At 37.8% G+C, this 13,300-nt stretch overlaps 1 protein-coding gene across 2 annotated transcripts; it reads left to right on the forward strand.

Annotated features, from left to right (window-relative positions):
• The first annotated feature begins 31 nt into the window (after positions 1–31).
• Positions 32–12,614, forward strand: stat3 (signal transducer and activator of transcription 3 (acute-phase response factor)). 2 transcript variants are annotated; one of them, XM_086289767.1, is made up of 24 exons: positions 32–277; positions 2,745–2,894; positions 3,392–3,635; positions 3,728–3,820; positions 3,914–3,995; positions 4,099–4,199; positions 4,960–5,111; positions 5,296–5,454; positions 5,661–5,753; positions 5,914–5,973; positions 6,085–6,114; positions 6,211–6,304; positions 6,390–6,437; positions 6,615–6,698; positions 7,214–7,312; positions 7,455–7,590; positions 7,680–7,732; positions 7,827–7,921; positions 8,285–8,424; positions 8,519–8,740; positions 8,905–8,947; positions 10,338–10,397; positions 11,239–11,336; positions 11,581–12,614. In XM_086289767.1, exons 2-24 carry the CDS (start codon positions 2,767–2,769, stop codon positions 11,619–11,621), a joined length of 2,355 nt encoding a protein of 784 aa, XP_086145893.1. In that variant the 5' UTR covers positions 32–277; positions 2,745–2,766; the 3' UTR covers positions 11,622–12,614. The 2 variants fall into 2 exon arrangements, with proteins under 2 accessions (XP_086145893.1, XP_086145894.1); XM_086289768.1 differs by lacking the exon at positions 10,338–10,397.
• Positions 12,615–13,300: the final 686 nt, after the last annotated feature.

A 13,300-nucleotide genomic window follows, 5' to 3' on the forward strand; every position in this document is an offset into this window, starting at 1 on the left:
TGGAAATGTCAGTAAAATAGTTTAAGGAGTTTGGCTGGCTGGAAAGTCTGCAATGTAGGGGATGGGTTGACTGAAAGATCCGTACTCGCGACGAAGAAGCGTTTCTCGTGTTGGGAAGAGAATATAAAGACTTACGGGGTTTTTTTCGAGCTCTTTCCCTCGTTTTTGTGGGTAAAATCTTTACGAAAGTTGCCACTGACCGTTATCGTCAGTGTGTTTTATGAGAAGGGTTACTGTTTTGGCGGAGAAACTTTCTAAATAAGTGGCATCGAGCCAGGTAAGCAAATATAAATCGACTTCTGCTTTTGGTGTAAATTTTATATTTTTAACGTAATGTTAATGCACGTCTACTTCTAATATCGATAACGCTGCTGGGGTAGACTTGCAGTACTTTATAGGTTCTTAGTTATTCACGTTGGAGAAACCCCCTCTGCTCACAGTGATATATAATTTATTAAAGTGGTAATAACGTTTTTAAGTGTGTTACAGTTCTGCTCGTTTCTTGTAAAATGTATATTACAGACGTAATATTTAAGAGTTTTTGTGTTTGTGTGCTCTGTTTTTCTCGTCTACTCTCTAACGCCTCGTTTAATAATGGGAGTACATCTGATATGCTTTAAAAAGGGAAGGTGGGCTTTAACGGGATGCCCCTTTGGACCGAGGAAAATTCAGTTCAGTTCTTTTTGTTTTCTTTAAGCTGTCACGCCCATCACCATGCCATCAGTTGGACAGCACACCCACTACCTAGCCTTATGATTCAAGGCTTGCATTCAATAAATTAGGCTTTAATTGGGGACAGTGAGTTAGCAGATTATTAACTTTTGACGAGTTTTGAATATGGACGCACATCATAATCAATCAGTATTTTTTTTTATTTATTTTTGCCTAATAACACATGTAGTTGTACTATTGTTTTCATCCACTGCCAGTGAAGGTTGACATGCTTACTGTTTCTCGTTGTTGTCTCAAGGAAGTGCTTCCTGGAATATCATAGGTATGAGTTTTAATGAATGGCACTTTGCTTGGCACTGTTTGTGCCACTTACTTCCGAGCATAGGGCAGTGGACAAGCTGGGTAGACAGGTTTATTTATGATAACTAATTCTGAGTTGTGGATTTTAATTTGAGAGCTTTAGATTTAGTTTTAAAGCTCAGACATTGATAGAGGTGTGAAAAGAAAAGGAACACAAAATGTGTGAGACCTAAGCAAAATGTCTAAGTTATGCAACCAACAGATGAGTTGTTTAGACTTTATGGATTCCTTTCATCTGACATAAACAAGCTGCTTGTCTAAAGTTACTCTTGATTAAAAATAAAACACAACTATTTCTGTAACTGCACACGTATAATTCTGCAGAGATCTCACAGAAGGGCTTAGTAAATGTCAAAATAGTCCAGCCATTTCAGGAGAAACAGGATAAGTAGGTTACACAATAAACTTACAACTGTGCCTAAGGGTCATGGTTAACTTGAAATACTGTTTTATTGTTGTTGTTGTTGTTTATTGAGCTGATAAAGACTTGCCTATTCTTTGGTTTGATTCTCTCAGGGTTTTTACATGCCCAGAAATCTACACCATGGATGAATGCATCTTTTTCATATGATGTGGGAAGAGGAACATTGGTCATATGAAAAATGCAACATTTGTGGGACAGTTAATTATGTGCCTTCACTGCTTAAAATAGCAACACAATATTAGTGAGCGTTAGTGAGCATATTAGTGATTTTGTTTTTTGGGGGGTTTTACCGAAACTAGTGGCTTTCCTTGAACACTAATTTCAGTGAATGTTGGGAAATCCACTTTCTGTTGGTGTTTTAAAATGACGCTTTTGAGAAGGCACTCACCTCCATGTGTATGAATATGGAACCTATGTAGTGTTGATTTGAATAATGCTAATACCTTGACAGATGGAAATTCAGGTCAGTGTTTTAACCTGTTCAGACATGAACAGCATTATTTCGGTGCTATGCTTTGTCAGCAGGAGAAAATCTTTACATTTGGAAACAGAAAGTGAAGTTTTGTTTTTTGTCAAGTACATTTCTGTGTCAGCAGCTACCAAGCATGAAAGCTTTGTTAAACGTCTCTGCCTATATTTAAAGTCGAACTTTAGGTGTATTAGAGAACACAGTACACACATTCAGTGGAATGATGTTACTGCAACACTATCCAACATGTTATGTAAGGATTAAACAAAGGAAATGGCTTCCTTTTTGATTTATTGAATGTCTGGTTATTGTTAGTGTACAGTAGAAAATTCTTCAGGGAATGATGTAACCTTTAGCTGAAAATGTGAGAAGGCTAGGAGAACCGCTCAAGTGGATCTGATGGAAAAGTTATAGTTACATAACCTAGATAAGAGTTATCTGATATCAGGTGATTGATTGAAAATAAATGAAACACTATTACTCAAATTGCAAAGTACAGAAAGCGCAGTGACATACCTTCGAGACAAAATTACCACCAAAGATCATTAACTCCTGTCTGCTCGGGGAGTTGACAGCTGTTCATGTTGGCCTAAATTTCTTGGTGGAGGCGTAGTGTTTCGGTGAACAGGAAGTGACTGTACTGAATAGGAAGCTTGTATGGGCCTGACATCGTTTTCAGAGAAAACTTGATATTTAGCTATTTCCCTACAGTTAATTTTTCCTGATTCTATCAGGAACTGTGGCAGTATGTATTATCAGTTTGTATTTTCATAGAATTTTCGGAGAATTTATGTTGTCTCACTCATATTTTTTATGTAGGCCAAAGGAGGTGAGTGTCAAGATGGCCCAGTGGAACCAGTTACAGCAGCTGGAGACCAGGTACCTGGAGCAACTCTACCACTTGTACAGTGACAGCTTCCCCATGGAGTTACGACAGTTTCTTGCGCCTTGGATTGAGAGTCAGGACTGGTAAGAAATAATTGTATTCTTTCACTTATTGTTGCATGTGTGTTGTTGCTGCCTGTGTTTGAGTAATTTCTGTAACTGTGAGACATCTGCTGCTGCCTATCTTGGCCAGGTCTCCCTTGAAAAAGAGGTTTTTAATCTCAATGGGATCTTCCTGGTTAAATAAAGGTTAATAAATAAATAAAAATTACATTTCTAGGCTCTGTTGTGAAATTACATTTTAATTCATGTAATTTTCTCTCCCTTTGGATTGGGAGATGGCCACTCATTATGATTTCCAAAATGTTTTTTGGCTTTAAAAATGTTTTTATTTATTCATTATCACCCTCTTCTTTCCTTATAACACCACCACAGGAATCGGGGCACTCTGATATAATGTGTCAGTATGCTTGTTAACCCGAGTACTCATTCTTGTGGCAAATGGGGATGAGTTTGACCTTAATGTATGAGGAAAAATTAGAAATGAGCACATACTGATCACTTTACCTGTCGTTTACAAGGGCTTACGCTGCCAATAAGGAGTCACATGCTACACTGGTGTTCCACAACCTCTTGGGAGAAATAGATCAGCAGTACAGCCGTTTCCTGCAGGAGAACAACGTGCTCTACCAGCATAACCTCCGCAGGATTAAACAGCATCTGCAGAGCAAGTACTTGGAGAAACCGATGGATATTGCTCGCATTGTTGCCCGCTGTTTGTGGGAAGAACAGAGGCTGCTGCAGACTGCCACCTCTGCTACACAGGTTCATACAGCAATATTGACCTAGCTTCAGACTTTATGGTGTATATAGTTAGTACAATGGCTCTACGTAGTATATCTTTTATTCTCTTGCAGGATGGCCAGGCAGCCCATCCCACTGGAACAGTAGTGACAGAGAAGCAGCAGATACTGGAGCACAATCTTCAAGACATCAGGAAGCGGGTCCAGGTTAGTTCTCATTAAAGAGTCACTTACTGCATATTTACGTAATTGGTCTTTCTTGGCATAAATGTATGTACATTATCACCCATTTCTCCACAGGATATGGAACAGAAGATGAAAATGCTTGAAAACTTGCAAGATGACTTTGATTTCAATTACAAGACCCTAAAAAGCCAAGGAGGTATAATTACCTTATTATGTTTTTGATGTAATTTCCTTAGCTGTGTTGCCTGTATTAACAGCTAAAAGTTAATTTAACGGTGACCTGTTCACCTTCTTCCCAGAGTTGTCCCAGGATCTAAATGGAAATAGCCAGGCAGCTGCAACGAGGCAGAAGATGGCCCAGCTCGAGCAGATGCTGAGCGCCCTGGATCAGCTCAGGAGGGTGGGTTTTTAAACTTTATTGATTTTAAGCATGTGTTATGTCAAGTGCTTTAGGTAACATCTATAAAACAAGGATATTCGAAACACATTATAATGCCTTATAAAGGGAAACCTTTGTATTTGTACATTTCAGGGCGTGCAAAAATGTATAAAGAGGCATTTTAGGAAGTAATTAGATCGAAATGAAACAACACCTCTGGACTTAAGCTGGCACACCCAGTTTAAGTTTGCTGGCTAGCACAAAAAGCAATAGATGTGGCATTGCATCTGTGAAACCAAATGTCCCTTAGTTGTGCATGCTGCACATATGTTGACCATTAAATTTTGCCAGACAGCAGTGTACTGAACAAGCAACTACTGCTAGTTACATTCATCAATGGTGAAAATAGAAATTTGGCTAAAAATTATAAATGCAAGATTGATAAATCAGAATCAGAATCAGAATACTTTATTGATCCCTGGGGGAAATTATTTTTTGTTACAGTGCTCCATTTTAAACCAACATTAAGACAAGACAGACAATACGCTAACTAAGAATAGTACAATATATACATACATACATACATAAGTCACTTATAAATAAATAGTTGGAAACATCTAAATGTTTAGCTGAATGATAGTAAAGAATAATCTTGGTCTTAAACCTGAATATTAACACAGCCATTGTTTGAATCTTTAACAGTGGTACAAAGTTTGGACCACAGATGGATTATAACTCTTTATGCCAATGTTTAATGTGTGCTGTGTTTTCTTTGTTATAGCAAATTGTTACGGAGATGGGAGGCTTGTTGACTGCCATGGACTATGTACAGAAGAACCTGACAGATGAAGAACTGGCTGACTGGAAGAGGAGACAGCAGATTGCTTGTATTGGAGGCCCTCCAAACATCTGTCTCGATCGCCTTGAAACTTGGTAAACTTGGAAACTGGTGCAGAGATTAATCATTGACTGTCTATTATTAGATATGTTCACAGTAGGTTTCACATCATAAATTAATGATTCTGGCCAAGTGACTGTGGACTTTGGTCTCTGCTCTTCTTACTCCCTTCATATAGACAAGTGTCTGATTTGCAATTTGTATTATTACTTTAATCAGGATTACATCCTTGGCTGAGTCCCAGCTCCAAATTCGTCAGCAAATCAAGAAGCTGGAAGAGCTCCAACAGAAGGTGTCCTACAAAGGAGACCCCATCATTCAGCACCGGCCCGCACTTGAGGAGAAAATTGTGGACTTGTTCAGAAACCTAATGAAGAGGTACATTTGATGTTTATCTACTTAGATTTTTGTCTTAACTTGATCTGCATGGATTTAAGTTATTGACTTGTTTAAGGCTTCCCATAGTCTCTCACAGTTTTTATATTGTAAATGTGAAATTTCAGAAACATTTAAAATTACTACTTAGGGAACTTATACCTTTAACACTGCTCATCATGTATTGATGTGATGCTTTTGTGTCATAGTGCTTTTGTGGTTGAAAGACAGCCTTGCATGCCCATGCATCCGGACAGACCTCTGGTTATCAAAACAGGCGTGCAGTTCACAAATAAAGTCAGGTGAGAATCAGGATTACAACACCGGATTGTACATTTTTATACTTGGGATTATACATTTTATTGCAACATTTTTTGTGTCCTGTATAATGGGAAGTGGAACAGTCATTTTAATGAGTGGATGAATTTGTTCTGTCTTGTCTCTTTTCTCAAAATTTTAAAGGTTACTGGTAAAGTTTCCTGAGCTCAATTACCAGCTGAAAATTAAAGTTTGCATTGATAAGTGAGTTTATTTATATATTTTTATCATCCAACATTTCTGTTAAGTTTTGATCACTTGGATAGAAAGACAAAGCAAATGTACTGCTTTACTCATTGCATCTCTATTTTTCAGGGAATCTGGTGATGTGGCTGCAATTCGAGGGTAAGACTTTAAAAACAAACTTTCAAACCTCAGAGCTTTTAATGTGTAGTATTTTAGAAAAGGTTCTTACTTTGTGCTCTACTATGATTTTACTAGATCACGAAAGTTTAACATCCTCGGTACTAACACAAAAGTTATGAACATGGAGGAGTCCAACAATGGTAGCCTGTCAGCAGAGTTTAAACACTTGGTGAGTCAAACGTTTTACCGGTTGAAAGCTATGAAGTAATCTGATAAAGGCCTTCTGCGGAGCACTGACTTCCTGTTTGTTGCAGACCCTGCGAGAACAAAGGTGTGGTAATGGTGGACGGACCAATAGCGACGTAAGTCCTATTTCTTGTTGGACTTGTGTAATGTAGTGAACAATCCGCTCGTTACAGAATCTTAACTGTATTTAGCATGTGAAAAATTCTGCTTTAACCTGTAATTAACAGGCCTCTTTATCTCGTATACATATAGTTTTATAAAGAGATTTAAGTAGGTTGTTTTTTGTTTTCTAGGCCTCTCTGATTGTCACTGAGGAACTGCATCTTATCACGTTTGAAACAGAGGTCTATCACCAGGGCCTGAAGATAGATCTGGAGGTGAGTACTGCCACTGTGTGTCATGAAATGGAGCATATTTCTGCTTTCGTTATTAACCCAAGCAACACTAATAATCCGCAAAATTCGAAACACTCCCGAAGCACAATGCAGTTTCATTATATGACACCCAATACAAAGTTAGTCACCAGACAAGTTAGTCATTTATGAAGTCGTCCGCCTCCAGTCACCTTCATCAACACTGCTTCTACAGGGACTGATTCTGAAAACACAAAATTTCTTCTGTTTGCCCTTTTTTTGACCTGCCCACAGTTAATGGCAGGGTCACTGGCACTGAAGATTTACGCTGATGCAAATGGTGAATTGTTAGAGAATCATAATATTTGAATTTGCAGCTCCTTTAGTAATGCGTTAATCCTAATTTAAAATTAAATTAACTTTTAAGTCTATTTTTTTTTTTTAATAGCTAATAAAATATATGACAAACAATATCATGTATAAATAACATTTGGATGATGGATGTTGTTTTTTTTGTTACACACACCATGTTTTTGCAGACCCATTCCCTGCCTGTGGTAGTTATATCAAACATCTGCCAGATGCCAAATGCCTGGGCTTCAATCCTGTGGTACAACATGCTCACTAACCACCCAAAGGTAAGACAGCACCCTCTGGTGGAAAGGGACTAAACTCTGCATGAGGTGGATCTTAACTCAATGGAGTTGAAGATCTGTTTGAGTAGAAAGTAGAAAATGTGTATGTTTTCATAACATTTTGCCTTGGTGGTTCTTTGCACAGAACGTGAACTTCTTCACCAAACCTCCAGTGGGGACATGGGACCAGGTGGCTGAGGTGTTGAGCTGGCAGTTCTCTTCCACCACCAAGAGAGGCCTGACCATTGAACAGCTCACCACATTGGCTGAGAAATTACTAGGTTTGATGACAAGCCCTAAAATATCAAAGTCTTTTTAGTTTTTCACGATTCTTTATGAATCTGATTTAATTCTTTAATTATCTATATAGGACCATGTGTCAACTACTCTGGATGCCAAATCACCTGGGCCAAGTTCTGCAAGGTACTACAACAAATGGCACTAAATTGTTCAGCGTTATTGTTAGTGATATTTTATTGTTTTGTATGAGTTTTTTTTTCTTTCTTCCACTTCACAGGAAAACATGGCAGGCAAAGGCTTCTCCTTCTGGGTGTGGCTTGACAACATTATTGACCTGGTGAAAAAGTACATTCTTGCACTGTGGAATGAAGGGTGAGAGGTCATGCTTTGTTTACAGTCAAGCCTTTTACCTTCCTTTCATATTAGAAAATTTCTTGACATGGAAGAGACTTTCTTTTAACCGTAAAGCCTGAACCATGAAATAATTGCCAGAAAATTCAAAATGTTTGATACTGGAGTGTATCATTTAACCTTATGACACATTTAAACAAAAATATTAATTATAAATTAGTGCATACATGTTTTAATTGGTATCTTTTTTTAATATAGCTGGTGTTTTTGTGCAATTTATTTAGGTTTTTCTGACAAAAAGAAATCTGAAAAACTCATGTTTTAAATATTACAAACTTGGTGTTACAGGGTTAAGAGTATTTTCATTTCTTCATATGTCTACAGGTATATCATGGGTTTTATCAGTAAGGAGAGAGAGAGAGCTATTCTGAGTCCAAAACCTCCCGGTACCTTTCTGCTGCGCTTCAGCGAGAGCAGCAAGGAGGGGGGCATCACCTTTACATGGGTAGAGAAAGACATCAGTGGTGAGTATTTCAGAACTTCATGCTGTTTTGATGATCTTTTTTTTTTTCATGTGCTCTTTTTGTTGTGATGTTGAACTTTTTTGTGTTTATATAGGAAAGACCCAGATCCAGTCAGTGGAGCCTTACACCAAGCAGCAGCTCAACAGCATGTCGTTTGCTGACATCATCATGGGCTACAAGATTATGGATGCCACCAATATCCTGGTTTCACCTCTTGTCTACCTATATCCTGAGATTCCCAAAGAGGAAGCCTTTGGGAAATACTGCAGGCCAGAAGCAGCTCCTGAAGCCGAGATGGGAGGAGACTCAACGAGCAGTAAGTTACTGCCTTGTTCTTCATAGTCTTTATTTAGTTAAAAAGAAACTCAAACATATTGCTCAGTATGTTTATAACAGCATTGCAAGTGTTTTTTAGGTTTTTTTTTATTTGTTTTGTTTTTAATAGTACTCATTATTTTCTCCAATTTTTTTCCCTAACAGCTATTCAGCCTTATTTGAAGACAAAGTTCATCTGCGTTACCCCGTAAGTATCTTCCACTCCCTTCTTCCGTATCTCAGAATGATAATATTTACAGGATGGTCGCATGCCAAACAGTGGCCAACGCTTATATTAGTTCTTTGTACTTCCTGTTGATGTTTTCTTTTGTGAAGACTGAGTGTTCCTGATTAAGACACAGATTCAGACTGTTTCATGTGGCAAATGTTAATCAAATGTTCAGGAAAAAAAAACAACATAGAGGTTTTAACTCTCAGTGTGAGAAGGAGGAAGGAGGAATCATAATGTTCAGGAAAAGGGTTGTGAACCCAGGTATTAGATTCTGTAGGGAACTGGCTTAGACTGACTTTGTACATGGGCCATCTGGCTGTGTATTCACTGAGCACATGTGAAAGTAATTTATTTTCATTTTCGACATGCGAATAGCCATGTCTCACACTTTCTGTACGCCATCATCTGACTCACTGGCCATTTCCAAATATTTAGTATGGATTTTTCTCTTATCATATATAGGGATGGGTACCAAAATATGGTATTAAATGGGCACCAGTGCTGAGCGTAAAGTATCAACAACCTGTAATGTTGTCAGTTCTTCTCTCTGGAGAGATTATCATGTGTTGTAGTCCCAAGCGAGAAGAGAGCTCTCTTCCTTGGAATCTATAAATGAAGGGCAGGGGAAGCCCCAGAACTGTGCACACACACCCACAGATAGAGTATTAGTGATGGGGGTGGGAAATGTAAGCATTCGTTTTCACTAGAAATGATATGGAAAGTGCTCATTACCGTAAGTACAAGAAAGCAGATATGCCAATACATCAGCAGCAAAGAGCTCACATATAGAGTTCATTATAACTCAGTATAGAATAATGGAGAAGTTGTAAAAAGGAACCACAACCCAGCTAACTGTGTAATCGTAGATTTGTTTATTAATATTAATCTCAAATGGTTAGGGTTTAGAGCATTCGCTTCAAAGAGGTGTTCACTGTACTGATAACAGTGGGGCAAAATCTAAACAATACCCATCCCTAATCACAACTGATGTTGCTGTTTATTAGACCATATTTAGACCTCAAAATATACATTAAAGTCTTAAGGATGAACGAAAGGAAGCACAAAGAAGCATTTTAAACTTCTAAATTTGTAATTCTACCAGTTAGCAGGGAAACAACATGAATGGAATTCCCATTTTAGAATTTTTGGTATTCACGATTAATATTTATTGACGATCATCAAATCTTTCCTGAATGTCTGAGATGAGCACAAATGAGAAAGGCAGAGGAGTTGGACGTTAGCTGCAGGTGAGTTTTATAGAGTGAGGTTGACTGACACGAGGGGAATGTAGAAACGGGTCATCCGCCTTGTATTAGTAGGTTTGATGGTGAGGTTTGCTCAGTGAGATCCTGACCTGTCTCCGTAGGTGTCCCTCCGTCTTCATGGACTTGCCGGACAGTGAACTGCTTGGGAACGGATTCCCAGGGTAGGCCACTCGGGGGGAGTTGGCATGTAGGGCTGTGTGTGCATTTTGTCACTTTGTGTGTTTGATGGGTAGTAATTTCACCTACATAATTCCTATTTTTGAGTCCAACATACAGACATTGTTCCTAGTTCTAATACAAAAGTAGCTCCCTGCCTTTCATTAGTCTTTCACTTATTTCACCCCATACTCTTGTTTCCTGCAGGCATTTCTTTATCATTCCTCATCCACATTATTTTGTGGGGCTTAAACGGTCCGAATTAGATGTCATAATAGTTTGAGTGACAAGTGATTCAAATAATATAAAAAGGTAAAACATTCAAAATCAGTTCCATGATAAAATGGACACGGCTGAAGTGAGTTTGGTGGGAGAAAAAAGACAAAAAGGGGACTTTGTTTTTTGTGAAGCCTTAACAAAAGACTCTGGCCTGTTCGATCCACTTGATCCTTAGTTGTCATTAACATCCGTTCAGTTTGCCTTCTGTTCAGTTGAGCACAGTACTGCCTGATTTAAAGCAAAAAAAAAAAATGCATTTAATGACCTATGCTGTTTATATACATTTAAAAACAAAATCCCTTGCCCTGCTCTTTTGCAGTGATTGTGTGCACAGGCAATGCTAAATCATCTGCCAGAGTGAGATGAGACAGGAGTGACTTATTTACTCAATAACCAATCTTTTGTTTATCAAAGCAGAGTCACTGCTCCTTTTTTTAACTTCTGATAGCTGCATCACATTTCCTCATCACTTTTCTTACCACAGATAGTATTTCATATTTGATTTGTGTAGCCATCGCCAGGCATAGTACTTAATATTATGCTCTTTACTCTGTTTGTTTTTCACAGCACAAACTCTGGAAACACCAGTGACCTGTTCCCCATGTCACCCCGGACCCTTGACTCCCTGATGCACAACGAAGCAGAAGCTACTCCAGGGCATATGGGTGAGTCTACTTACATGTACTACAAACACACACATTTGTATTTGTACATTTCCAGGGCTTTACCTCCTCCCCCAAACACTTATTTATCTTTACAACCATGTGTCAGACCCTTTGAAAGGACTTGCCAAAATGTCTTTATGTTCAAAAGATGTTCTTACTATAAGACCTAATCGTTAAGCATAAATGTACTTCATTCGGCTGAAATATTAATTGCTTTATTCTTGTTTATTTATTTAATCTGCAGATTCACTCACTTTGGAAATGGATGTAGCATCGCCTATGTGAAAAGAGTCATCGAGTACTTCAGCCACTTCCTTCTTTGTTGGGTTTCATATTATGTTAGAGAATTTCTTGATTCATTTTTCTCTCCACACATAGTGTGCCTGTACAGTTTGTTTCTTTTTCTATGTAAAAAAATTTCTCTCTTTCACACAATAGGGAAGGCAGTTGGTCTTGGAAGGTTTTCTTTTGAAACAGAATTGGCACTTACTCTTTTTTTTAATGGTTCTCCTTATAATTAATAGATCTTTTTTCTTTTTTTTTCAAGTACATTAAACATTTAAGCACGAGTTATAGGTTGTTTACTTTTAGAAAAATTATGAATAATGTCTTCTTTTATTTGAATGACAAAATGTAATGAGAGTAATTGTTGTATAAGCTAGGCTTTTTCAGTGTCCCTGCCAAACGCAGCATGGTGTCGTTGTTTCACCCTATCTTGATTGTATAAAACGGTTTCTCTTTCATTATGCTTTTTACACAAATTGGAATATTTCTTGTATTTGTTTCAGCCAATCGAGGTGTGTAAAGAGACAAGAAATTTCTGACAATTGTGAAATTATTTTCATGTAAAGTTTTTTTTTCTCCTTTAGCATTGTGAGAAGTTATGAAATGCAGTTTTTGTCAGCTCACGGTTTGAAATGTTTCGTTTTAATATTGTACAATTTAAGCCACATGTTTCTTTGTCTTGTAGTGAAGGCTCCTATTAATGGTGCCAGAAAGACTAGCACAAGCAGCAATCCCTCTGTAGACCTTCACAACATGATTTTGCTTTGTGTAACTGTGATATTTTGGTGTCAGACCACAGGGTGCAATGCGTGGTGGGGTCATTAAGTATTTGGCGTGGTATTTTTAGTGGAATAGACAACTCAAAACTGCACCTGTTATTGCCACAGTGTAAATCTGCTGTCAGTTTGGCAGTTTTATCAGCAAGAGTTACAGAACTAGAAAACGGCGTTGTGCTCAAAATGTAAATAAACCATTTTAATGAATTACTCCTCAGCCAGTAGTGTTGTTTGTGTTTGAAGGAGGAATGCCAGTAAAACAGCCTACGCTGATCTATAAATGAGTGTAAGTTGTCCACAGTTGCTTTATAGTTCATGGAAAGCTCCTTCATTTCATTAAAGCACCATCTTAATTGCATAAGACTAATTGAGGAAGCCAGTAACAATGGATGGTGTCATTACCCTATTTTTACTTTTATTTATGTTTTATATTGCGTGTGAACAATGCTTCAGACAGGTGTTTAATATCCTGGAGAAGTGCTGCAGGTATCTCTGTAGCTGATATTTTTATGCTTAACCTTCACCAATTCCTTTTTACACATCACACGCCTGCCTGAACTAAAATAACACTTACACTTGAGAAGTCCACACAGTTATTGTGCCAAAAATGAAGCACTTGGCACTTTGTCCTTGCTGAAACATCAGAGGTTTTCTAAAAAAGATCATAAAGAAAGGTTGGCGCTAAAAACAGTCAAGTAATATAACCATAGACTTGAAAGGATACTTTTCACTTTGATCTGTCCAATAAAGTCAGATCAGTTCTGCAACTCCAATTCCAAAAACATTGGGTTGCTGTGTAAATTGTAAGTAACAATTCAATCTTTTAAAGTCATTTTATTCACAGTAGAATATATAAAACATCACTTTTTTCACTTGGTGAAACATCTGGACACAGGCCATTTC

Source organism: Aulonocara sp. 'chitande type north' Nkhata Bay, linkage group LG4, assembly GCF_057382095.1.
Source record: "Aulonocara sp. 'chitande type north' Nkhata Bay isolate Kocher_YH1m ecotype deep benthic linkage group LG4, A_spYH_male_GT1.1, whole genome shotgun sequence".
NCBI lineage: Eukaryota > Metazoa > Chordata > Actinopteri > Cichliformes > Cichlidae > Aulonocara > Aulonocara sp. 'chitande type north' Nkhata Bay.

Bases quoted from the DNA above. Each gene is read 5' to 3' on its own strand.
- stat3 (XM_086289767.1), top strand. From the start codon at position 2,767: ATGGCCCAGTGGAACCAGTTACAGCAGCTGGAGACCAGGTACCTGGAG. The intron at 3,821-3,913 runs GTTAGTTCTCAT...ATTTCTCCACAG, and splicing joins ACATCAGGAAGCGGGTCCAG to GATATGGAACAGAAGATGAA. The intron at 8,948-10,337 runs GTAAGTATCTTC...CTGTCTCCGTAG, and splicing joins AAGTTCATCTGCGTTACCCC to GTGTCCCTCCGTCTTCATGG.